Source organism: Daucus carota, chromosome 6 (assembly GCF_001625215.2).
Source record: "Daucus carota subsp. sativus chromosome 6, DH1 v3.0, whole genome shotgun sequence".
Lineage (NCBI taxonomy): Eukaryota > Viridiplantae > Streptophyta > Magnoliopsida > Apiales > Apiaceae > Daucus > Daucus carota.
The window spans coordinates 5,130,493-5,155,085 of NC_030386.2; the positions used below are offsets into that span (position 1 = coordinate 5,130,493).

The window sequence follows — 24,593 nt, forward strand, 5'->3', positions numbered from 1 at the left end:
ATGTGTGTGTGTGTGTGTGTGTGTCATACAAAAGATACTTCTTTTTTATCAAATTAAACATATTTTATTCACTCTGAAAATACTTTATTTTTAAGGATATTTCAAAGTGTTTGTTCAAGTCAAAAAATTAGCTAAGTGATGTTCAAAATTGCAAAAACATAATCGTGTTTTATTTAATCTCGTGAACCAATTTTATTCTACTGCAATATGAGGGTGGGAAAAGGCCTAAATGGCATATTTCATTTTATTACTGTGGTTGATGGTAAATTCATGTTAGTAGATCACAAGACTATCAACGAAATCTTATCATTATTGTCTAAGCTAACCTCATGATCATGCATTGATATTTATTCTTAATTTGCTTTTGACTAAAATGAATTTAAACTCCTAGCTAACAACTTCTGTGATGCAGATGTGCCTTCTAGTTTATGAGATGTTAATTGTATGATTTATAATAAGCATTTTAATCCCTAAGCTTTGATTGTGAGGGGATATATACTTTTTAAACCAAATCAAAGCAAATATTTTGATTTATGATCTTAAGATGATGTTTGCTGTATTAATCATCAAGATTAACTTTAGCGCTGAATATGCTATTCTGTTAAATATGATTAATGGTAACTTGATTAATTGCATGTTATATGATTTGTTGTTAACTCTTGTTATGAATGTGTATCATATATTAATCTTCCTGTATATATTTCTACCGAAGATGATTCACACATCACTATAGCTCATGTCAAGAGCCAAGTATACTTGTCTTTTTGTGAACCACAATTTATTAAGCCTACTATGATCCCTCATATAATTTGTCAAAAAGATATTTATCTAGTTAACAAAGAACTTGTTAGGCAAATGTTTGAGAAATTACCGGGTATGATCAATTACTTATAAAGATTAACTGCTACTTTTATGAATGGCTCTGATGTTGAAGGCCTGTCTAGTTAAGCCCACTTGATCGGGCTTAGAGGTCGAAGCCAATTCGTATGTGGTCTATTCAAGCAGGGTCCCTGCCCAGAGTCCATAAAGACTATGTCCACAGACATGATAGGGATGTTGGAACTCCCAACATCATTCATGAATATCAGCACAAAAGTGCACCAGAGACCAGTTAACTTATTCTCATACCAGAAGTGAATTAGAGGGGGGGGGGGGGGCATTTCTCGCATTCTTCTCTTTGCAGGTCATTGCTGACCATCGTTCTAGCAAAAAAATAGTTCCAACATTTAGCGTCGTCTGTAGGAACTATAGCAAGCTCTTGAAAACTCAACATAAGCACTGAACCAAAACATTAGCCATGCCTACACCTGATAGTGAATCCCCGATCAAAACCCTAACCCTAGCGAGCCTACCGTCTTGGAACCTCTTGAATAACAATAGTCACTCCCGACAGCTTGACTTAGAAGAAAGTGCAAAAGAAGGACTCCTATTGATTCCAAAGGAACAACAACTCATGTTACAGAAATTGAGGAAGGAGATGGTTGTGAATTCTGGGGAGAAAGAGAAGCAGATCTACAAGGTGGTCGTGAAAGAATTGGATTTTCAAGCAAAGAGGAGAGAAGTCGATGAGCTTCAGCTGAAATCTCTCTAATTAAAAAGGGAAGAAATATAACTATAGAAAAAGGTCCCGCGTGAAGCGGCAGAGGCTAAGTTGTTGTGGTCCACACTGAGTTGGAGGTGCACAAGGGGAAGAGGCCTTAGATGGATCAAAATGAGTCTTCAGATTCCGAGTCACAATCCTGAAGGGCGAAGTCATAAATGTTCAAGCCATCGATTTCTGAGAAAGAAGGGGCCCATCCAAATGATCGCCGACACCAAGTCGAGAAAGCAATGTTTGGGGAGAAGAAGATGACCCATGACCATTGATGGTTGAGGAGATCGATCATTATTGACCGTTGCCTGAGAGACAATTCTCGGAGATGTATGAGTTAAACGGCAAAAGGGACCCAACTAATATCTATCAAAAGTATGGGTCTTTGATGACGGGTATGAGTCACTATGACATATACTTTGTGAGATGTTCAAGACGTATATGAAGGGTTTAACAACCATGTGGTATTGGTCGTTGAGGCCTCCAGTCGATCAATTTTTACAAACAGTAGAAAAGAAAATTCTTAAGACATTACCCACAGTTGTGCTGGAAAAAGAAGGATACAAAATTCTTGATAGCAGGCAACGTCCAAACAAGGATTTGGGGATCACTTGACTCAGTTTATGAAAATATCTGGAATGATTATGAACTTGGATAAGATAAAGGCAGCAAAATTCTTGACAGTAGGCAACGGTCATTTAATCCGTTAAACGGCCGTTTAATATGCTTAATAGTACGCTTAATTTTTGAAAACGCTTAACCCCCGTTTAATACAAAATCAAAATATTTTAGAACCGATTCCGCTTAGGAGGCCGCTTAATGCGCTTTTTGAAGGGGTTAATTATCCAGTTGGTCACTGAAGTGGGCTTAATATATCAAATTAGTCACTGAACTCAAAACGATATCAAGATGGTCACTGAAGTGGCCATGAATATCAAACAAGTACCTTGAAATATAAGTTCAAGCAGTAAAAATATTATTTATAAAGTTTTACACATTATTTTTGAATGTTACCAAAACCAAGTAAAAAGTTATGACTTTTAATATTTATGATAATATATTTAGATTTTATCAAGTTTATTTATTATTTATATTTTATTATATAGTTATTAATAAATAAACTTGATAAAATCTAAATATATTATCATAAATATTAAAAGTCATAATATTTTACTTGGTTTTGGTAACATTCAAAAATAATGTGTAAAACTTTATAAATAATATTTTTACTGCTTGAACCTATATTTCAAGATACTTGTTTGATATTTATGGCCACTTCAGTGACCATCTTGATACCGTTTTGAATTCAGTGACCAACTCATGCTTAAGAGGAGAGAGTTAAAATTAAAGATCGTGGTTACATGAGTGAAAACGCTCAAGCAAACAGATGCCACTCAAACACCATGTTTGATGTTTCTGCACTGATGAGCCTACCTTATCCATCGTTTCACTAAATTACATCAAACAGGCTACTAACACAACTTCAACACAAACTCTGGTTCCCTCTTTCCCTGTATATATTTTGTTAAGATGCCATATTGTTTTTGTTCTTCATTCACTCCAGTACCATCATCTTCCAATATATCCAAGTTCATTTCAGACAATCCTTATCTCACATTATTAGAAACAAAATGCAACTCAATGAAAGACCTTCGAAAGATTCATGCCCAACTCATTAAAACTGGGCTTGTTAAGGACACCATTGCCGCCAGCCGTGTCCTGTCCTTCTGTGCCACTTCTCCTGCTGGTGACCTCAATTATGCACACCTGGTGTTTGATTTTATGCCACGGCCCAATATCTTTTCATGGAATACTATCATTAGAGCTTTTTCTCAAGCCTCAACCCCACGAACTGCAATTTCTTTGTTTCTCGATATGTTGCTCACTTCGTCTATCGAGCCTGATAGACTTACTTATCCCTCTTTGTTTAAGGCTTATGCTCAGCTTGGCTTAGCTCATGATGGTGCTCAACTCCATGCAAGAATTTTAAAGTTGGGGTTGGAATGGGATGCATTTATAAGAAATAGTTTGTTGTATATGTATGTAAATTGTGGTTTTTTGGGGCAAGCTTGGAGATTGTTTGGAGAAGATGGGAATTCGGAGGTAGTTGCTTGGAATTCAATGATTACGGGTCTTGCAAAATGTGGGGAGATTTATGACTCGAGGCGGTTGTTCGATAGAATGCCTGTTAGAAATACAGTGTCATGGAATAGTATGATTAGTGGGTATGTCCGGAATGGGATGTGGAGTGAAGCATTGGATTTGCTTAGCAAAATGCAGGAGGAGAAGATCAGGCCTACTGAATTTACATTAGTGAGCTTATTAAATGCTTGTTCTAGTTTAGGATCTCTTAGACAAGGTGAGTGGATTCATGATTACATTAAGAAGAATAATATTGAAATGAACGTGATTGTTGTTACAGCAATAATAGATATGTATTGCAAGTGTGGAAGCATTGTTATGGCATTAGAAGTTTTTCATACCAGCCCTGTTAAAGGCTTATCAAGTTGGAACTCCATAATTTTTGGCTTGGCCATCAATGGACATGAGGAGGAAGCTATTGAGTTTTTCTCTAGGCTTGAGTCTTCCAAATTTATGCCGGACGATGTTAGTTTTATTGGTGTTCTTACAGCCTGCAATCATTCGGGCATGATTAATAAAGCCAGGTATTATTTCTCATTAATGACAGAGTATTATGCGATTGAGCCATCAATTAAACACTATGGTTGCATGGTTGATCTACTAGCTCGAGCGGAATATATTGAAGAAGCTGGAGAGCTAATTGAAAGTATGCCTATGAGCCCAGATTCTATTATATGGGGCTCATTTCTTTCTTCGTGCAGAAGGTGTGGGAACATCAAAATGGCACAATGGGCAGCAAACAATCTCAAAAAAATTGATTTGGATGAGGCCAGTGGTTATATACTTATGTCTAATGTGTATGCAGCTGCAGGTCACTTTCGAAAAGCAATGTCAGAAAGGGTTACCATGAAAACTAAGAATATAGAAAAGCAACCAGGATGTAGTTTGATTGAAGTGAATGGGGAAGTTCACGAGTTTGTAGCTGGTGGAAGACTGCATCCTCAAGTGACAGAGATATATGCTTCGTTAAATAATCTGAGGTTAACATTACAAGAAACTGAATATTGCAATTCGTAATATCTGGCAGTCTGCAGAAGAGATTCATGAAATTCTTGCTACTATGCTTCCTCTTTTAGACATCCTCCGGTCAGGAATTATATCGGAGGTTAGAAAATATAAAACAACTTTTAATCAGTAAAAAGATAAATTTGATATAGTGGCACTAATCCAACCTCCCCCCGGCCAGGTCCAAAAATAAGCATGTATTGGAGCTACCTTTTGCAACTGAGGTAATAATTTCCCTGGCGCTTGACAAAATATCATTTGCAATGGCAACTTTAATATGTTTGCTTTCATGTATATCTATTTATTTGTTGGGAAAGACATTTGTCATGAAATATATGTTGTTAAGAGTTAGGAAGATGAAATTTTATTAATTAAAATATACTAGTTAAAAATGATGTTACTTAACCATCTCCTAATCTTAATTAAATTTATATTTTCAGGTTCCCTACATAAGCAGAGTTTACAAAGTAGAGCCTTGCTGAAAATTCGGGTCGCTGCACATAGATGGCTGGTAGTGCCGATCTTACCATAGTGTGCAAAGGTGCTATGAACCACAATAACCCAGAGCCTGACAAGGGCACAGACCACAAGCCTGGAAGTGAAGGCGATTCCATGAGAAGGCCCCGTGGCAGGCCCACAGGCTCAAAAAATAAGCCAAAGCCACCCATAATCCTCACCAGAGACAGTGCAAATGCGCTTCGAGCACATGCCATGGAGGTGAGTCCTGGATGCGATGTGACTGAAAGCCTAACGACCTTCGCGAGGAGGAAACAACGTGGCATTTCCGTGCTCAGTGCTACAGGCTATGTAACTGATGTTTCACTGCGCCAACCGGGCTCAACTGGTGCCATTCTGACCCTCCACGGGCGGTTTGAAATTCTGTCACTCCAAGGGTCAATCTTACCACCACCTGCCCCACCAGGGCTGACTATATACTTGGCTGGTGCTCAGGGGCAGGTGGTAGGTGGTGGCGTAGTCGGTGCACTTATTGCATCTGGTCCAGTCGTAATTATGGCTGCTACTTTCATGAATGCCACTTATGAAAGGTTGCCCCTGGAAGAGCATGAAGCAGCAGAAAATCATCACCAGCATTTCCAGAATGTCCGCCAGGCGCAGCAGCAGCATCACCACTTTGATATTTCTGAAATATATGGGAAGCCACTGAATTTGCCTAGTAATGGTACTTCAGTGCCTTCAGAGATATATACATGGACATCAGGCCGTCAAACACTTTCCAAGACTTGAAGATTGTTGATTGGTACTGAAGATTAATTTTATTTATATTTGTTTAGTCGAAATGAAAGATTCAAAATACCATGTTAACTTTTATTTATATTTAGGTTAATCGAAATGCAAAAAAAAAAAAAGTTTATTTAATTTGTAAAACTTCATGTTTTTATAAAAGTTAGTTTCTTCATATCTGCTTTTTATGGACTGTTATTGTTGCTAGATGGAACGATTGATATTTATCCAATTAATGCTGATATAAAAGTGTTGGAAATAAGTCTATATATTCCTTTATCTAGTAGATGTTGCAGAAAGATAATGTTTTTCAGCATTGAGGAAAATATGGAACTTCCAGAGAATACGCAACAAGGATCTTTATATTTTATTTCATATTCAGATGACTAACAGAGTACAAGAACTCAAGAAGTCCATTTGTAATTGAAGCACATAATAATTCTTGATCGCCTCTTTTCGTTTAAAGCTCCCTCTAGTTTATTCTACAGAAACAAAAGAAAGTTAATTATTAGCGTACGGTTGGTTGGTTTGCATAAAGTTATATAACATGAATTTGTTCTTGCAACTTCACAACAGGCCATCATTTTAGCAACTCAGAAATTGAATATACTTAAGAATTGCAGTTAAAATTCGGATCAGGAGAAAAGGAGTCTGAAAGACTGAAACGCCACATTTCTGAGGGATAGCAGCAACAGTCGAAAGCTAGACACTGCTCAAGGCAGTTGCACATTACTTTTCTATCTTCTGAAGTTTTAGCCATTGCATACACTGCTTTGACTGGCTGCAACATCCAGCAGATGACTGACCCGCTGCACCTGTCGCGTATGAGCCAAACTGTGAAATGGATGTACCTGAATTTCTGCAGCTCAAGGTCTTTCCTCATGGCACCATCAAATTAACCACCATCCCAAACACCATTATGTAGGCAGTTCTTAAAATTCACCATTTCTCAAGTGTGTGTGTGTGTGTGTGTGTGTATATATATGTCTTTACTATGTATCTAGTTATCAACAAGACTTTAAATTATGCTGAGGATGAATTGGCAGCTACACAATGCAGGTTTATATAGGCTTGTTTTTTTATATATGTTTGGGACAGCAAAGGTGGCTGAAACTTATCTGACATTATCTTCCGATTAAACCATTTCAAACACTTCTCTGTTTGTTCACATGGTCGGGATCAGAATAGAATGGTTACCGTTTAGGCTTTGATCACTTTCTTACTATTCTGAGGTTAAATAACTTCATGCTACACAGAAGAAATTTGAAATCTGGTGTTTGGTTTCTGCTTGAGAACTTGAGAGCTAATTGTATACTACAACATTAGAGCTTGAGATCTTACGGTACATGTGTATATATCATGCGTTATATTTTTTTGCTATACATAGATAGAGTTATATGAGTTTTTATGTACATTAGGCCGAGATATTTGTATATTAAGGCGCCAGGTCTGCTTCTTTGTAATCTGTAATATGGTGGGAAGTTGTAATTAATTGTAATGCATTTGATTTAATATGACAAACCGAGATTAACAAATCCTTTGTCAACATTATGTAATTTTCAGAGACAACATTGAGCCAAAATCCAGATCCCTGATAGTGATCTATACGGTGATAAAGACTTCAATTTTTTAAAGGCTTAATGACCTTTTAACCCTCGAAATATGGGTGGATGTTCCGATGCGGCCTCAAAGTTTAAAAACGTACCTTTCGACCCTCAAAGTATCTTTGTCGTACCTTTTAGCCCTTTTTAAAAATACCGGTATAAATCGGGGGATAAACTTGACAATTCATATTTGGGGTAAAGTTTGGGCGTACCTTTTAACCCTTAAAGTATACATCTCGTTCCTTTTAACCCCTAAAAAATATATTAAAATACATTAGATGTTCCTTTTAACCCTTAATGTTTAATGCCCTTTTTAACCCTCACGCGTGAAATGTCAACTTTGTCCACCCCGTTATATACCGGTATACGCCATAAGGGCTAAAAGGTACGACAAAGATACTTTGAGGGTCGAAAGGTACGTTTTCAAATTTCTAGCCCGCATCGGAACTTCCACCCAAACTTCAAGGGCTAAAAGGTCATTAAGCCTTTTTAAAATAGACAATACAACTGTGATTATCATATACAGGTGCATCTATGACTTTACCGTTCCTCCCTATCATTTCACACTATGATCATGATCAACCTAAAATGAGATCACTCCAAATCAGAACAAACAATCTCGAAAACCATTATTTATTTCTTATAGAAATGAATAATTACAAAAAAAATCCCATTTCCTGAGACTTGTTTATACTTTCTACTGAAACAAACCATACAGAGTGATGACTCATACAATATAATCAAATTCACCCTTCACTTTCAGTCAGCTGAAGTGTTTTTTGATCTGGCAATATGCATGTCATGTCACGGTGAAAATATCATCCACAACTCAACAGGTCACGGAATCAGCAGAAATGCAGAATACTATATTTATCTCCTGATTGATTTATTTACCAAGCTCACAAGCACTGGTGAAAGACATAATGACCTCGGTGTCCATTTTCCGTGTTCCTATACTGAGGAACGTGAGTATTTAAATTTCTGTAATGAAACCCTTCATTTAAATTTTCACCATTGTATGTAATTGAGTGTATTTAAATTTCTGTAATGTTCATTTAAATTTTCACCATTGTCTGTCATTGAGTATAGTTAACGTTTCGGCAATAGATGTTTTTTCTAAGCAATAAGTACTTCTGTTAAACTAAGCCAAACGGCCCGAAAGTCACTCTCTTAATATGGATGCAATGAGCAGTGGACAAATAATTGCACAGTAAGCTACGTGCCTTTACTGTTCTTCTATCTTGTATACATACATGGTTAGCTTATTAATCTTTGATGTATATAATATATATTTATGAATTGACCAAGATTAAGATATATAACTACCTACCAGAACATCCATATAAATACAAAATTTAGCATGTCCAAGATAATTACACAAGTAGTCATAGCTTAAAATAATGAGGACTACTATCCAGAAAGGTTAGTGAAGAAGAATGATGAATGTACATCATTTTCAGCATCTCTTTCATATGCTTTTGCCTTAACGGTTGTGTATATCAGCACCCTTTATATATATTTTCCATATTAGTAGCTGTTAGGATCATCGATCCGTTACTCACAAGAAAGGGAGGAGACCATTCTCCTAGGTTGATCCGTAAAACAAAGCCCCTGCTTTTCTTTGTATTATAAACCATGGTGAAGAGATTCATCGCGGCTCAGCCTACTGTTGATGATCATGATTTGTCACTGAAAAATATTACAAAGAAAAGCGGTGACAGGAGAAATACTTTACAAGGTTATGAAGTCTATATCCTCAAGAATTCATCTACCTTTAAAAACCTTGTTCAAGAATTGACAGGCAATGGAAATATTAGTACTTGTACGAGTCCATTAGTTTCATCTCCTCCTCTGGCCATCACTTCCAGCCCAGTCAATGATCACGAGCCAGTTTCAGTTTTGCAGAGCAATATGGTGTGTACTAATGAAGATTATGGTTTCCAAGAAAGCAGCCCTGAATTATCTTTTGATTCTTCTGATCCTCAGAGCAATCTGATTAGCGTGCCAGTCATGTCGGATTCTTTACATGAGACCATTGATTACATGCCAACAACGCTGCTCAGTAAGGAATACGATTTCCCAACTACTTGGGACATGGTGAGTTTTCCACTTCAATATGAAGAGATGGGGTCATGGTTCTCTGAGATGGATGCTTTAGTCTATAATAACTATGATTCCTACGCTCTTCAGCCAGTCATGCCTCCAGAAGTTTGTGTGTTTGATTATGACTTATCCGCGATTATGTGATTTGATGATCTTCCCATGCAGGTTCATATATTTAGTAGCTGCACGTACATAATATGGGTTTTGTACAAAGGTATACAAGTGGTTGTAGATATATTTATCCACGGATTGGCTATTCTAGTGTGATCGGTACTATATATCTTTGTAGTTTTGTGTATAAGTAAGAGATAGATGATTATAAGCTGCAGGTCTATATAGTGCAGGTATTCGTTCGTGTGTATAAGTCCATCATGTTCATATTATATATCCTTTATATGTGTGAATGGCTGTAAGAATTATGTATGTTAATAAGTGCAGAACTCTCATCATAGAGTGGAGCATTTCAGATCAGATTCCTAATAAATATACTGCCTTTAGGCCCTTTATACATCTGATATTGCCTGCAGTCTTTAATTAATGGTTCTGTAAATTTTTATTTAGCAGAGCTAAGCAGTTTAGGGGTGCTTAAAATGACTTATATACCATACAGTGCACGAAAACCACGCCAAATTTCAGTCAAGTGAGGCTTGCCTTGTGTGTGCCGTGGAGGCTGTAGGCTATACAAGGACTTAAGTTGCTTGCTGATGAGCTTGCTGTCATTAACAGCCTGCTCGAGCTCCAAATCATCAGCCCACCATTGGTTTAGCCCATGTGCCTCCAGAAATTTTTGCTTCCCCTTGGACATCACAAATAACTTTGCAGCAGCTGCTTGCGTGTTTATCTGACCCGCAGTCCCCTTGTCTATATGCTTCACTTCTGCTCCAGCAGGGTCAGTGTAATAGCAACAGATATAGTCATTAGTGTTCACATATAGATGAGGCATCCATTTGTTCACTTCACTGACATTGTTTTTGCTTTCATCCCTGCTTCCTTCAGTTTCAATTGCGCAAGGAAGCTTTGCTTTGAACCTCTTCCAGGCAAAACCAGCTCTTTCAGTGATATACTTCAAACTCATGGCAAGTGAAACAGATGGTGGATTAAACAAATGTGTCTCCACATAAATTCCCTGCTTGGCCAGTGCTTTTCCCACTTGGAGGGCAAAACCTGCCCCCAAGGAATGACCTGCAATGCACACATTGTTACTTCCATACTTATCAGTAATTGATTTCAGTGCTCCCAACGTTCCATTGAATCTGACAGAACCCTTTAGGCTTTCCCAAGCAAGAAACCGAAGGTCATCTCCAATGTCTCGTCTGATTGTGGGGCTTCTGAGTAGAGTACCGCGAAGCACTAACAAAGCTCTAGGTGCAGTACTGGGTCTAGCTGAACCTGCAGACAGATCCCATTCAAGTATGGCGCCATATATGGATCCATCTCTATCATCAACTAAGGTTTGGGACAGCTTGTACTTAAAAGTTAACCACCAATTTGAAGCCAGAGCAGTTTGTTCGGACTTATTTTCCTGTCTGTCAAGTTCAAGCAGGTAAGCTGCTTGTATGAAGCAGGCTATGGCTGTCCTCTTATAATTCCCATCAGTCCTAGAGAAAAAAAAATGTTTAATCTTTATAGTGTTTAAAGATTGAATCCTTCAACTGTGAACATAAAGCATACTGCAAATATTAACCAGAAAGAGCAATTCTATAAGTTTACAGGACAACAAAAGAGAAACAAGAAAATCTATAAATTTCTAAACCTACAATATATCAAAATTAAAACTATTTTGGCAAATAGAACCAGAAACACCATGATTAGAATACCCCTGTAAATGTGAATACAAAAGAAACTCTTGTAGTGCTTTCACAACTCTAGATCGGCAAATCTACCTCGTACCAAATAACAGTATGATGCATGTGTAACAAACATGACAAATAAATCAGAAATTCAAGTTACAGGGCTACATACCAACTGGAATTGAGGTCTCCCCAACTCGGGGAAGAAACTTTGCGAGGTCCAGACACATGAAACGCTCGCGGATTATTATTACTTATGCCTGGAGCTTCCATTGCCATCTCCACATCCAAATTCACCTCAAGGCCATTATATTTATAGTAAAATGTGCACTGCTAACTGACTGGTCTTTGATTCTTGTTCTTTCAGCACTATAGGTGGAGAAAAGGAACGAAAACATAAATAGTTTAGGTCGTTGGTCCACTTTTTCATAGCATCCGATCCCAGGTAACATGGAAAGCTTGGAGTGATCTTGGATCCATATCTACATACTATTAACTTTTGGGATGCGCATTGTCTGTAATTGCATGATGAATCACGTGTTACATATATACAAAATTTTCAAGTGAACTATTAAGAATCATACATGTAAAATAGCGATTTAGAGATTGAAGGATAGTGTGATACCTTACTTAATTCTGGAAAGGATCAACTTCTCTACTGTTGCAGATGTTATATATACTGCTAAAATAGAACATCGATCCTCTTGATTAATCAATTCGAAACTAAATGAACTCAGTTCAAACACATTCAACGCTACAACTCATGAACTAGGAAACCTCAACACTGAGCCTTTCAGGACAGTCAAGAATCAACATCTTTTATGATATATTACTGAACCTCAAAAATGAGCCAGTTAAAAATCATCATCTTTTATGGTCTACTTTCTAGGTGCCTTGTCAAATTCCTTCGCAACAATACTCATTTTCAACTACTTTTACACCGCATCTGATTCCAACTTAAAGAAATTAAAAACTCGAAGTGATCTTGTATATATCCATATCCTTTATCTGTACTAATCTTATAACATGTTACGAACTTTGTGGATGCTAATTCTGTATTACACTCTTTACCTTTAAACATATCACATTTTATAATGCTAGATCTGAAGAGATGTATATCAAGGTCAGTCGGAGCATGTTTCTACTGAACTATACTCCAATCCATTTTTTTTCTTGATTAGACTAGCCTCCACTTGGTTCTACACTGGTTGTTAAATGTTGTAATATATATATAGTGTTCATCGGTTTGAATTTTGGATGTTAAAACTGGTAACTGGTAAGTTACCTGGTGCAAAGTTTGTTAATTCTGTTTTAGATTCCCTCGGAACTGGCGATCCAAATATCTTTCTTTTACTTTGGAAGTGTGATCAGTGATGAACGATGGTGAACATTTGTTAATTGTGTTTCAGATTGAATCATTTCAAATTATGATTTCTTTTGTAAACCATTATGCCTATGGATTTCACTCATTTTTTCTTCTTTTTTGCTAAATCGTCTTTCCTGTTTTACTATCCACAAATAAAACAGTTTTTACAAATGTTCCATTTGGGAAAATGTATTTTGGAGAGAAATAGTATATTAAAAATATAATAAACAGATTTGGTACTAACAATCCCATTTTTATGTATAAATAAACTAACCACTGTGACTACTGGATGAAATATTTTCGGAACAAAAACATTTATTCAATTGCATCAAATTAAGAAGAATAATCTGTGCTTCATGTCATCTGACAACTCAGTAGTAGAGAGAGAAATGAACCGGTGATCGAAACAAGTAATTTTCTTGTTAATTATCTTTATCGCTTTAGAATTTAAGCAAGCATTTATTTCTTTGCAAGGTACTCATAAGAGGGGTGTAAGAAGATTCCACAGATTCAAGTTCCATGAAGTTCAACTTGAATTTCCAAGTAGATTATGTTATTACATCTGACACGCAGACTGTGATTAATACAACTGAGCTGATTATATGTCAACAACTGAAAATACGCAGCAATAAAGAATCTTGAAAATGACTTACTTAGCATACATTGAACGTAATCCACGCCAAGTTTCGGATACCTGAGGCTTGTTCTGCGTTTGCTGTGAGGCCTGTAGGCCGTATAAAGATTTTAGCTGCTTGCTTATTAGCTTGCTGTCATTAACTGCCTGTTGGAGCTCCAAATCATCAGCCCACCACTGGTCCAACCCATGTGCCTCGAGAAACCTTTGCTTTCCCTTCGACATCACAAATAGCTTTGCAGCAGCCGCTTGCCCGGCTATCTGACCCACATTCTCCTTGTCTATCTGCTTCACTTCTGCTCCCGCAGGATCAGTATAATAGCAGCAAATATAGTCACTGGTGTTCACATATAAATGCGGCATCCATTTGTTCTGTCCAGTACAAGAACTTTTGCCGTCATCCCCGCTGCCTTGAGTTTCAGTGGCATAAGGAAGCATTGCTCTAATTCTTTTCCAGGCAAAACCAGCTCTTTCACTGATATTCTTTAAACTCATGGCAAGTGAAACAGATGGTGGATTAAACAGATGTGTCTCCACATAAATTCCCTGCTTGGCCAATGCTTTCCCTACTTGAAGGGCAAAACCTGCCCCTAGGGAATGACCTGCTATGCAAACATTGTTACTTCCATACTTATCAGCAATAGATTTCAAAGCAACTAAAGCTCCATTAAATCTGACAGAACCCTTTAAGCTTTCCCAAGCTAGAAATCGAAGGTCATCTTCTATGTCTCGTCTAAATGTGAGACTTTTGAGTAGAGTACCCCGGAGAACTAACACAGCCCTAGGTGCCCCACTGGGTCTAACCAGTACAAAGTCAGCCAAAGCTGCAGCCCTATCCCATTCAAGTATTGCGCCATATATGGATCCATCTCTATCATCTATTAACGTTTGGGAGAGCTTGTACTTAAAAGGTATCCACCATTTTGCAGCAAGAGCAGTTTGCTCTGATTTATTTTCTTGTCTGTCAAGTTCAAGCAGGTAAACTGCTTGTATGAAGCAGGCAATGACTGTCCTCTTATAATTGCCATCCTTCCTAAAGAAAATAATTTGTATGTTAAATTTTAATTGACTAAATTATGAAACATAAAACATTAAGTGCAACGAATCTATCAACTATGAAAAAAAATCTTATACTACAAGAGACGAGCATCAATTCAGTTTAAATGAAAGTTTCAGTGCTTTTATCCGATGACCGGATGCGGTCAGTTAACAGAACTGAAACATTTTGGTTAACCGAACTGAATGAAGACGCCTACTCAACAAATTTTCATGTCAGTAAAGTTTAAGCCATAATGATGTTCACATGCTGAAATCACAAGGTCCGATTATTGATTACTAAGCATAAGGGCAAATGGAGAGCAAAGCTAATCGCCAATCAAACGGGGTGAAGCTATTGTGGCAAATGACATGGAAACCGGCAAACCAGGTCAACAGTACTGAATATCAATCTCTATCAAATTTAAAGCGAAAAGAATGTATCAAATAAATTTGACGCTCCTTTATGACGATATACTTCACACTCTCAAGCAATAAGCATAATTAGAGCATAAGGGCATAGTCTGCACAGTGGCGGAGCTAGCTTTCAGAATGAGGGTGGGGGAAATTGCACTAATTTTTTCTTCCAAAAATCAATTTATAGATATATAAAGGTCAAAATCAATTAAAGTAAACTCCTATCAACACAATAGAACTCCCATAGTAACTTTGGCCAGATTTATTATACTTATATCAATTTATTAGGCAAAATACAAATAAAATAAATAATTTTAATCTTGATATTTATTAGCGTATGAATAAATATCAAACTAAATCTTTCCGCAGTAAAAAAGCAATGCAAAAAAAAACCTGTAAATAGGGAAAAAAGAATATTGAAAGTGTGTATATAACAAGAACTACAATTTCAGAAGTTATAAATTGTTTTTAATATATTATAATATCTTGAAAATCATTTTAGTTATACCCATATGCACAAAGAACTTTTATTTATGGCCATGACACCACTTCTTGACAGTTGGCATTACTAAAAAAAAACTTGATCATGGAGAGTTGAGGGTAGGCGGTGGCAAACCCTGGGCCTTGAGTGGCTCCACCCTTGACTCTGTGTAGTTACAGATAACTGTAGAGTATACAAAATCGAGACAACTGCCTTGCAAATAATGTGTGCAATCCTTGGCCAATGACTAACATGTGGCTGACAACTTAAGCTCTCAATGACTTGGAACAAAATATCATTTAGCTGATGTAAAATGAACTGTGTTCAAGTATTAACTTTAATCGGTGCTTTGTTGCGTTCATTTGGATGGAACGGAGTGGGGGAGGAATTGAATGAAATTTGCACTCTAAATTGGGGGTGAATAGAGAAAAGGTTAATAATTTTCATTCCTTCAATCATTCCATTACAAACTATTTAAACATGCTCCTTTCACTTTTTCATCATATTTTTCTACAATCTTCAATCTCCATCATTAAAAATTGAGACCCGATCATATTTACTCACTATTTTCTCATTCTTTCTTCTTTTTCCATAAAACTTGTTTATAAAAATTGCAAGTACAGATACAACACCATGATGGCAGTGGTCGAAACCAAACAATGAAAATAACTGATGATTCCACAACCAAACCCTAGCAATTTAACAAAACGCAGAAGAAAAAAAAAGATTAAAAAGCGTTACCAACTAGAATTGAGAAGATCACGCCAACTAGGCGAAGACACTTTACGAGGCCCCGACACGTGAAAAGCAAAGGGATGATCACTACTAGGGTTGTTCACCGCCACCGCCGGCGAAGTGATTTCATTGACTTGCTTCACCGCCGCCATCTCCGCGGCCGTCGTCTCCGCCATTATATATATATAAGCAAGACGAAGACAACAACTAAGCTACTATTGTGATTCGTATTCCTTCGCCACTGAATTGAATTGGGGTTATCTTTTTCTTCGCATCCGATTCCTATTTGTTTCGATTAAGAGTCACCTCTAATTGTGATTACAGACGAGTTTATTAGTTTTCACTTTTCACTAAACGCTACTAACCGTCCATTTCATATTTTATTTCCCGGTTTATTTCCTTGGGGCTGTGTTAACCGTTGCCCTTTAATATAATCACACTCTATAATCCTTTTCTTAGCTCTAAAGTGTTTACGCAAAATCCTTTTTTATTGGTTTGGTATGTATTTTAATTAAAAGCCGTTTTGTTAAATTTAAAATTATGATTTATAATTTAATATTACTTAATATGATTAGTGGAAGTTTAAATTATTTGTTTGGATAATTTTTTCTCACTAATGAATAATGAGTTATAAAGAATGTAATAATAAAAATAAAATTGATTTATGAATAATTTATGATTTATGGGTAAAATCTGATGTGACACAATTAGACAGTAGGTCGATTAAGGTCAACTCCATTCAACGGCCGTGAAATTTTTAATGTGTTTAATGATCTATGTGATATGCATTTAAGTAATTTAATTGAAAAATTTTCAATTTTATAATCCAAGTGGAAAATCGTAATCAACTAGTAAGACCATTTAACCCTCAAGATGAGAGAAACACAAGAGGGAGTAGTCTACATTTGTCAAACAAAATTTGTGATATACGGCCTGCATGCCAGCTCAGCTTTCTAAAGTATTCTTTTTAGGTTGTGGGTTGATCTCGTTCCGGTTTGATTTAGATTAGAGATAAAATCGGAACCAAACCATACATTACTCGTTTTTAAAATTTCAAACTAACTTATGACCCGCAAATCAACTAACTCGGACTAACCGGTGCGATTTCTGATGGTTCAGTTAAAAAGATTGATCGGTTCATGACTAAGGCTTATACTCAGAAATGAGGATTCAATGAACAATACTAATGTATTATCATTTTGTCTTTATTAAGCGCACAAGTTCACATAGTTAAATTAAAATATAAATTTTAGTCTAAAAAAATACATAAACTCAAATCATATTGCAGTTGGTATTCATGAAGTAAGTAACTAAACAGCAATCCATCAAGTATAAATTATAAAATTAATATATTTATATAGATATAATATTTTGTACATATAATATATTAAATATTTATATATATATATATGCGGTTTGATTTTATAACGGGTTGATTAAATATAAAACTGAAACCAACTCACAAAATACTGTTTCTTAGATTAGTCGAATTGAAGCCGTAAATCTCATTTCAGTTATGGTTTGGATCGGATTGGTTTATACCGATATTAAAGTTTAAACCAGACTATGATTACTCTAGTTGCAATGCTGGTCTATGTAATTACAAAGTTTCGAAAAGGTTTTAAGAAATGTATTTTGAAATTTTCTCTATGAGAAATTGTATATTTATAATTTATATTAAATAATTAATATATTTTTATAAAAGACTTTCTAGACTTTGCTATTTGTGAAAAAAATTTTAAAATATAACTTCAAGTAATATACCTGCTAAGGTATAAATAAAAATTTTAAACTAATATCTATTTTGATAATTTGTATTATATGTAATTTGTTAGTTTTTAAAAATAATGAAAATAAATTTTATAATTTATCCATTTACACGATGATATTAATTTTTAATATACAAAATTATAAATATAAGTTATTTAAAAAAGTATCTTTAGGATTATATTTTTAAGCTGTTTTATAGTTTTAAATTATCTTCCGACGCATCTACTTTTCAAGCCAGAAGCCAATTAAGCTGAGGTAGACGGGATCGTATATGAATATAAGGGAAATTTTACAATTTCCAGCAGAAATATTTTCCATGTTTATCTATTCTTGAGTTAAAGTAACCTGGTACTCCCTCCGTCCCTTTTTACATGTCCCTTTTGAAAAAAAAAATTGTCCCAAATTACTTGTCCACTTCTCTTTTCAAAGCACTTTTTGTATGTTTTTTCAAAATGTAACAATTTCCAATGTTTGACTAGCATATATATATACACAACTCTATCTAATTCATTACATTTATTAGAGATATATATGAAAACAAGATATCCACCTAACATTTTCTTAAGATGCGTAATTTTTTCAAAAGGGACAAGTAAAAAGGGACGGAGGGAGTATTTAATAAAGTTTGAGCTCAAACTATACAATCCAAATGCCAAAAATATTATTACCAAACCACAGCATGTACTTATAAGTTAATACGACTGTAAATTTTACACCAAAAAGCTTAGTCATCATTGAGAATATAACATGAGTTTCCTCAAGGTACCTCTGCTGAAGCTGATTTTCTTCTCCTCGATGGGCACCGAAATGGCATTCATCTCTTGATCAGTAGGTTGGATCGGTGCATCACCTAAAATGACTCCTTGCCTTTTAATATACTTCCATTTGTCTTGAAACAAGTACAGGAAGGCAATGAAGAACACCTCAGCAGTGAAAATTGTTGTCCATAACTTTGTGCTTTTCAAACTTTTTTTGTGGTAGGCTTGTAAGCCTGTGTACACGTTTATGATTCCCAGCAGCGATACCGTAGTCCCGAGGATCCAGTGTACCAGAAACCATATGCTTCTTCCTTTATTTCCCCTGTAAATAAGAAACACAAAGTTCAACTTGACTCCATTTTAATATTTCTTCCTCCAAATGTGAAACTCGGGGCACTGATTCATCACTAATTAGGAATGTAGTGCCAGGACATTATCTGGAGAGAATTGTAGCAGGTCTTACTGCTAAAAATGGTCTTACCTTTCTGGGCGGAAAAAGCCAGTCAAAGCTTGCAACCATATGACACCATAAAGGGCTAATCCCATCTTCTGGTGAGTATTGTTGAATGTGTTCTCAAACTTTCTTAACGACAGAACGGCTCCTGCTGTGACAAGAAGTACTGAAAGTATCTGCAGAATTAGTAATACATGTTAACTACAAAAAACAACTCTATGCCAGGTGAGGATTGCTTAGTTCTGTTCCAGCGCAAAGCATCAATGATGGCACACAAGAATATTAATATCACTACTGCATAGCGGTATAATTATCTGTGACGTGTTAAATAATGCAGGACATCATAATTATGGTCTCATCTGTTTCTGTTCTAATTGCAGATAGAACTGCAAGCCTGCTAGTAATTCTTTTTTAGAGAAAAGAAATGTTTGTTATTATCTTTCCTTAATCTTCAAGTAATCATAATATTTGCTGAGATAAAGCCCATGGGATATTACTTCTCTATAACAGAACTATGATGCTGTATATGAATAATCATTTGCAGGTAGGGTAGCATTCACTTTAACTTTATATTTGACCATCATTAAAGGTTTAAATATTAACCAGACTTTTAAATATCTTACTTATATCTATTAACCAGACTTAAATATTTGTTGTCCACTTTCAGTGACTCTGATTACACATTAGTGATGGTGAGTATGACTAATTTTTATTTTCGAATTTACTAAAAGAAGTTTTCAGAAGATAAACAAAACCACATTTCCGGCTAGGTGAATAGAGAAGGGTGAGATGTACTCAAATGGTATATCCGTTGTAATCGCTAAGAGATGGAAAATCATCAACCAAGTCGAGAAATAAGAACCTGAAAAAATAGGAACTTGGAACTTGCCTGAAGAGTTGCATGCATGTAGAACATGAACTTGAATTTTCCTCCGGATTCTTGTCTGTTTGACATCCTGATAGCAAGTATTGATAAAGGCATCAAGAAACCCATTGATGCCCAAAGGAGCAATCCATGGATTTCAATGTCAATTAACATCTCAGAACTCAACTGAAAAGTATTGCAGTTGAAATTAGTTATATGATCATAAAGTTCACTGTGGCTGAGATAAGCTACGTGCAAAATAAAGATTCTATATATTTGAAAGAACAAGATCAAACTAGTTACCTTATTAGTTGATTCCACACGCTCTTGACCATATGCACTCGTTAGTGGTGGAACAACAAGAACAGAGGTTACAATAAGGAGCAGGAGCACCACCTTCTTCATTCGTGTCATTGTAAAATGTTTACAGCAGTCTGAAACTTATAAGTAAAATCAAGGATTTGATGCTCTGGCAAATCAATCTTATAAATGGAAGCCAGAGGAAGCACAAAAATAAGAAACTCTCTGAAGTCTGGGCCGCTTTGAGTTATATCTTCTCCGCTGAATGTGAATCTAAAAAGTTGAAGGAAGCCGCCTCTTTGTGAATACCAGTAGGCAAATAGCATTAATCTTCTGTGTGCTGAAAGAAACCAAAGCTGATAGCTTTGGTGGACAATAAGTAATCCATGCGAAAGAGGAAAACAGAAAAAGTCGAAAGATAATTTAGTTAAGATTTCAAACAGGTAGGGTCAGTTTCACATGTTATTCCATTTATTGGAGCACATACAAACTCAGAATGATGGAGGATATATTGTATTTTGACAAAGTTGCTAAATCTGTAATAACACTCTGTTAAACCTAAATACTAGAGCATTCCACTATCAGTTGAGGTACTGTAAGAAGTGATCAGCTTAGCATTAGGATAAACAATATACAACTTCAGAATTGAAGTAATTAATTAACTTCTGTATTCAGGCTAAGATCCAAGTGCGTCGCTCATACTGTATTTTTTCTTGTAGAAATTACAGAGTTGTTTGGTCTGGTCTGATTACGAACAGGGTTACTTACAACTCTTAAGCATCAACTTAATGGAAGATAAAAAAAAGAAATTGCGATTACTATTACAGATAATAAGATGATATCCTAACCAACAAGAGTGTAGTCATCATGAGTTCTAACAAACCTCAAAAAAGAAGATGAAAAGACTTGTGAAATTAAACAAAGATCGGTGGACTATGACTAGTTATTCCCCACCTCCATGTACCTTTTCATCAATTTGAATTATGAGAAATCTACCAGGGATTGCGCTACAGCTAGAGACGTATTTATATATACAAATGCTGCTTATTAGTAGTATTTCTTACACGTCATGATGATATGATACTGAGCCTTTTATATTTTATCATCACATACATCTTTTGTTATAAGTACAGTATCATCTTTCTGTCTCTCCTTTTCTTTTGTGTGGGAGGTGCTTACGCATATTGATTTTGACATGAGCAGATCACGAATGTGGCTCTGAAGACTCCTGCATTTTGTAACATTATGAACATATTTGTACAGAACTGTGTATTCATGAATCACAGAATCTGTGTACAAGGTGATCAAAATTCTTCAAACATCCTATACACCAAAGTGTTGCCTATTCTAATGTGAATCGGAATCACAACATTGATATATAATAACGTATCATAAAATTAGGGAGTCTATTTTTTGTCAGAATCTCAGTAACTAGGTGAATAACCAGCTGATTAGAGTGAAATATAGAAATGCAATGCCGGCGGAACCAGAGGGGGGCTAGGGGATGCTAGAGCCCCCTAACCTCGAAAAAACAGTGTAAATTTTTTTCCCAGCCCCCGCTGAATTTTTCATGTCAATATAATTTTAGACACTTAAAGCGAGTTCAAAGGATGCTTTATAACATGTCCTAATTCATAATTTAGGGCATTGGATGAAAAATGTTTATTCAACAATGTCCTAGTAATGCCTTATATCATTAGGATAACTCTTGAAGTCTTATTTATAAGGCATCTCAAGCCTTATTTATAAGTAGGGGTGAGCATTCGGTTCGGTTAACCGAAAACCGAACCGAATTATTTAATTCGGTTAACCGAACCGAACTTTTTCCGGTTATTCGGTTCGGTTTTCGGTAGGAAAATTTCAAAATTTCGGTATTTCGGTTTTTCGGTTTTTAAACTACGGTTAACCGATAACTGTTCGGTTAACCGAATTGTTAATACTTAATAAATTATTAATATTTTAATTAATACCATCTAATTATCTATACATAGAATCATTCAGTTTAAACTTTAAAACCAAAATTGATTTGAAGCTCGTTACATGAACTGAAGCTTCTTCACTTCAATCTCCGCGTCTTGTAAGATTTTAATTGTTAATCAACTAATCAAGGTAAAATAACAGACTCTAAATCATCTTTAGTCCATGAATCATCTTTTTGTTTGTGTATATATATTTGGGTTTGTGTATATATATCTGGGTAACTGGGTCTGTATGTTAATTAGGTTAGTATGTTGATATTTGGGTTTGTGGATCTTTGTGTGTATGTCAGTTAGATTACTTGGAATCTTGGATCTGATATTGAATCTTGGAGTCTAAAACATCTGTTGGCTACTGCTACTCCTTGCTCATGTGCTGCACTCGATGGAAATAACCATTAGTCCAGAGAAAGTGTATGGTATGTGTTACAGAGCTGCATCCAAAGTCTATGCTTATATTTTCGGTTTTAACATTTCGGTTTTCGGGAAAAACCGAAATAATTTTTCGGTTCGGTTATAAAACCGAACTTTTTTCGGTTTGGTTTTCGGTAGCCATTTTCTTGATAATTCGGTTTCGGTTAACCGAATTAAAATTCGGTTTGGTTCGGTTTTTACCGAATGCTCACCCCTATTTATAAGGCACCTCTCTCTCCTTGCTCTACCCAAACTCAGCTTCTCACAGTGAAAAGCCATGTCACTTGGATCTTGTTGCTTGAGCTTTTTCAGAGGTCTACATCCATTATGTGGTGTAGAAAAGCCGCTATTTCATAAGTCAATTTTTTTTTCGCCGCCGCAGCTTCTTATTGCTGTATTTATGTTAATGCACTCAGAATAATGTTCTCTTTTGGACCTTTTAACCAATTAATACGTGCAACCTAGAGCATGGTCGTCTGTCTTTGATGAATGTGGTATTGAGGTTCGGTATTGAAATTTCAATCAGTCTTTGACAGGGGTCGTTTGGGTGAACTTAAAAGAAGTGATTCTTGATTAAAGTAAAGAAGTGGACTAGAAGTTAGGCAAGTTATTAAAGTGTTCGGGAAAAAGTAGAAACTGTGAGAGAAATGCTAGCATTTTTAACTTCTAAAAAGTGCTTCTGCTTTTTTACACAGACAGGTCAAGAAAAGCAGAAGCTGACTTTTTTGGAAAAGAAATGCTTCTAGTGGTTGGCCAAACAACCACATAATCTCACTTGTTTCCAAATTTGAGCCCCCTAAATGTTAATTCTGGTTCCGCCACTCAGCAGTGGAAGACTCATTTAACTCATGTATATGAAAATCGGGGACAAGGCACTGCATGAAAATACATCTTGTTTTGCTAGAGTAATTTAATATAACATTTCAGTATATAAATTGCCTAATTCATGAATACTGCGTCGATTCTAAAGTGCCCAAACATATTCGCAGTTAAGCCTCTGCCTCCCTGATATGTGGGTGGTAATTTTTTTAATAATTGGACTGAGTTCATCGGAATTTGGTCGAATCAGAGTAATGCAAAATCTAAGCACAACCACCCTATTATCCCCAGGAATATGTTTCTCTCAAGTGTATAAGCGCCCTCATCGTTACTTAAGAAATCGGATCCGGACAAATGGTCTATGTGCATGTCCCCTGTTGGAGAATCGTCCAATATACTCCCTCCGTCCCAGCCATTTGTATACAAATGGTTGGGACACGGAGACCAAGAAATTGTGTAAAAAATGAGTAAAGTTGGATGAAAAGTGGGTATAGTGGTGGGATCCATTTATATTTAATAATAAATTTGAGATAGTGGAGGAAGATAGTGGGTGTAATAGTATTTATATTATTATGGAATGGAGATAGTAGAGGAAAGTAGTTGGTGTAATGATGTTTTATATTATTAAAGTTTACTACTTTTGGAATGTATACAATTAGTGGGACGTCCAAAAAGGAAACTGTATACAATTCATTGGACGGGAGAGTAATTAGCAGCCATGTTTTTGGAGAATCGTCTAAACACTGATTTGCAGTTGTTTGTAGCAGTCCAAACTGTTTTTAGGAGCTTCCGACTAGGCTTGGGGCTCGTGTCCTCAGATTTGACGGTCTATGCACGTCAAACATGGACGTACTGTCAAGGAACTAGTACTCCCTCCGTCCCCTGAATAGTATACATTGGGGGACGGGGACGCGGCACGGACTTTAATGCTCCTGCAAAATGTAGTTGTGCAATCTATTTTTAAAATTTTTCTTTTCTGAATTAAAGTTTGGATGTTATATTTTTATACAAAAAAAGAAAATCTCAAAAAAAAGTTGTGGAACTATATTTTATAAGAGTATTGAAATGCGTGTCGAGCAGTTAAAAAGAAAC

At 36.0% G+C, this 24,593-nt stretch overlaps 5 protein-coding genes across 5 annotated transcripts; 2 read left to right on the top strand and 3 right to left on the bottom strand.

Annotated features, from left to right (window-relative positions):
• Positions 1 to 2,941: 2,941 nt before the first annotated feature.
• On the top strand, positions 2,942 to 6,155 carry LOC108224585 (pentatricopeptide repeat-containing protein At2g42920, chloroplastic). The gene is made up of 2 exons (XM_017399253.2): positions 2,942 to 4,962; positions 5,179 to 6,155. Exon 1 carries the CDS (start codon positions 3,122 to 3,124, stop codon positions 4,748 to 4,750), a length of 1,629 nt encoding a protein of 542 aa, XP_017254742.1. The 5' UTR covers positions 2,942 to 3,121; the 3' UTR covers positions 4,751 to 4,962; positions 5,179 to 6,155.
• Positions 5,243 to 6,155, top strand: LOC108224586 (AT-hook motif nuclear-localized protein 16). Its single transcript, XM_017399255.2, has one exon. The coding sequence runs from the start codon at positions 5,243 to 5,245 to the stop codon at positions 5,981 to 5,983; it is 741 nt and encodes a 246-aa protein (XP_017254744.1). The 3' UTR covers positions 5,984 to 6,155.
• Positions 6,156 to 10,116: 3,961 nt separating this feature from the next.
• Positions 10,117 to 12,298, bottom strand: LOC108224829 (GDSL esterase/lipase At4g10955-like). The gene is made up of 3 exons (XM_017399559.2): positions 12,103 to 12,298; positions 11,650 to 11,992; positions 10,117 to 11,285 (listed from the first exon to the last, which is right to left on the bottom strand). Exons 2-3 carry the CDS (start codon positions 11,754 to 11,756, stop codon positions 10,283 to 10,285), a joined length of 1,110 nt encoding a protein of 369 aa, XP_017255048.1. The 5' UTR covers positions 11,757 to 11,992; positions 12,103 to 12,298; the 3' UTR covers positions 10,117 to 10,282.
• A 1,081-nt stretch (positions 12,299 to 13,379) lies between these two features.
• LOC108224828 (GDSL esterase/lipase At4g10955) lies at positions 13,380 to 16,542 on the bottom strand. The gene is made up of 2 exons (XM_017399558.2): positions 16,152 to 16,542; positions 13,380 to 14,510 (listed from the first exon to the last, which is right to left on the bottom strand). The coding sequence occupies exons 1-2, from the start codon at positions 16,319 to 16,321 to the stop codon at positions 13,493 to 13,495; spliced, it is 1,188 nt and encodes a 395-aa protein (XP_017255047.2). The 5' UTR covers positions 16,322 to 16,542; the 3' UTR covers positions 13,380 to 13,492.
• Positions 16,543 to 18,554: 2,012 nt separating this feature from the next.
• LOC108225232 (cytochrome b561 domain-containing protein At4g18260-like) lies at positions 18,555 to 20,928 on the bottom strand. Its single transcript, XM_017400059.2, has 4 exons — positions 20,296 to 20,928; positions 20,017 to 20,178; positions 19,155 to 19,303; positions 18,555 to 18,995 (listed from the first exon to the last, which is right to left on the bottom strand). Exons 1-4 carry the CDS (start codon positions 20,404 to 20,406, stop codon positions 18,647 to 18,649), a joined length of 771 nt encoding a protein of 256 aa, XP_017255548.1. The 5' UTR covers positions 20,407 to 20,928; the 3' UTR covers positions 18,555 to 18,646.
• Between the last annotated feature and the right edge of the window lie 3,665 nt (positions 20,929 to 24,593).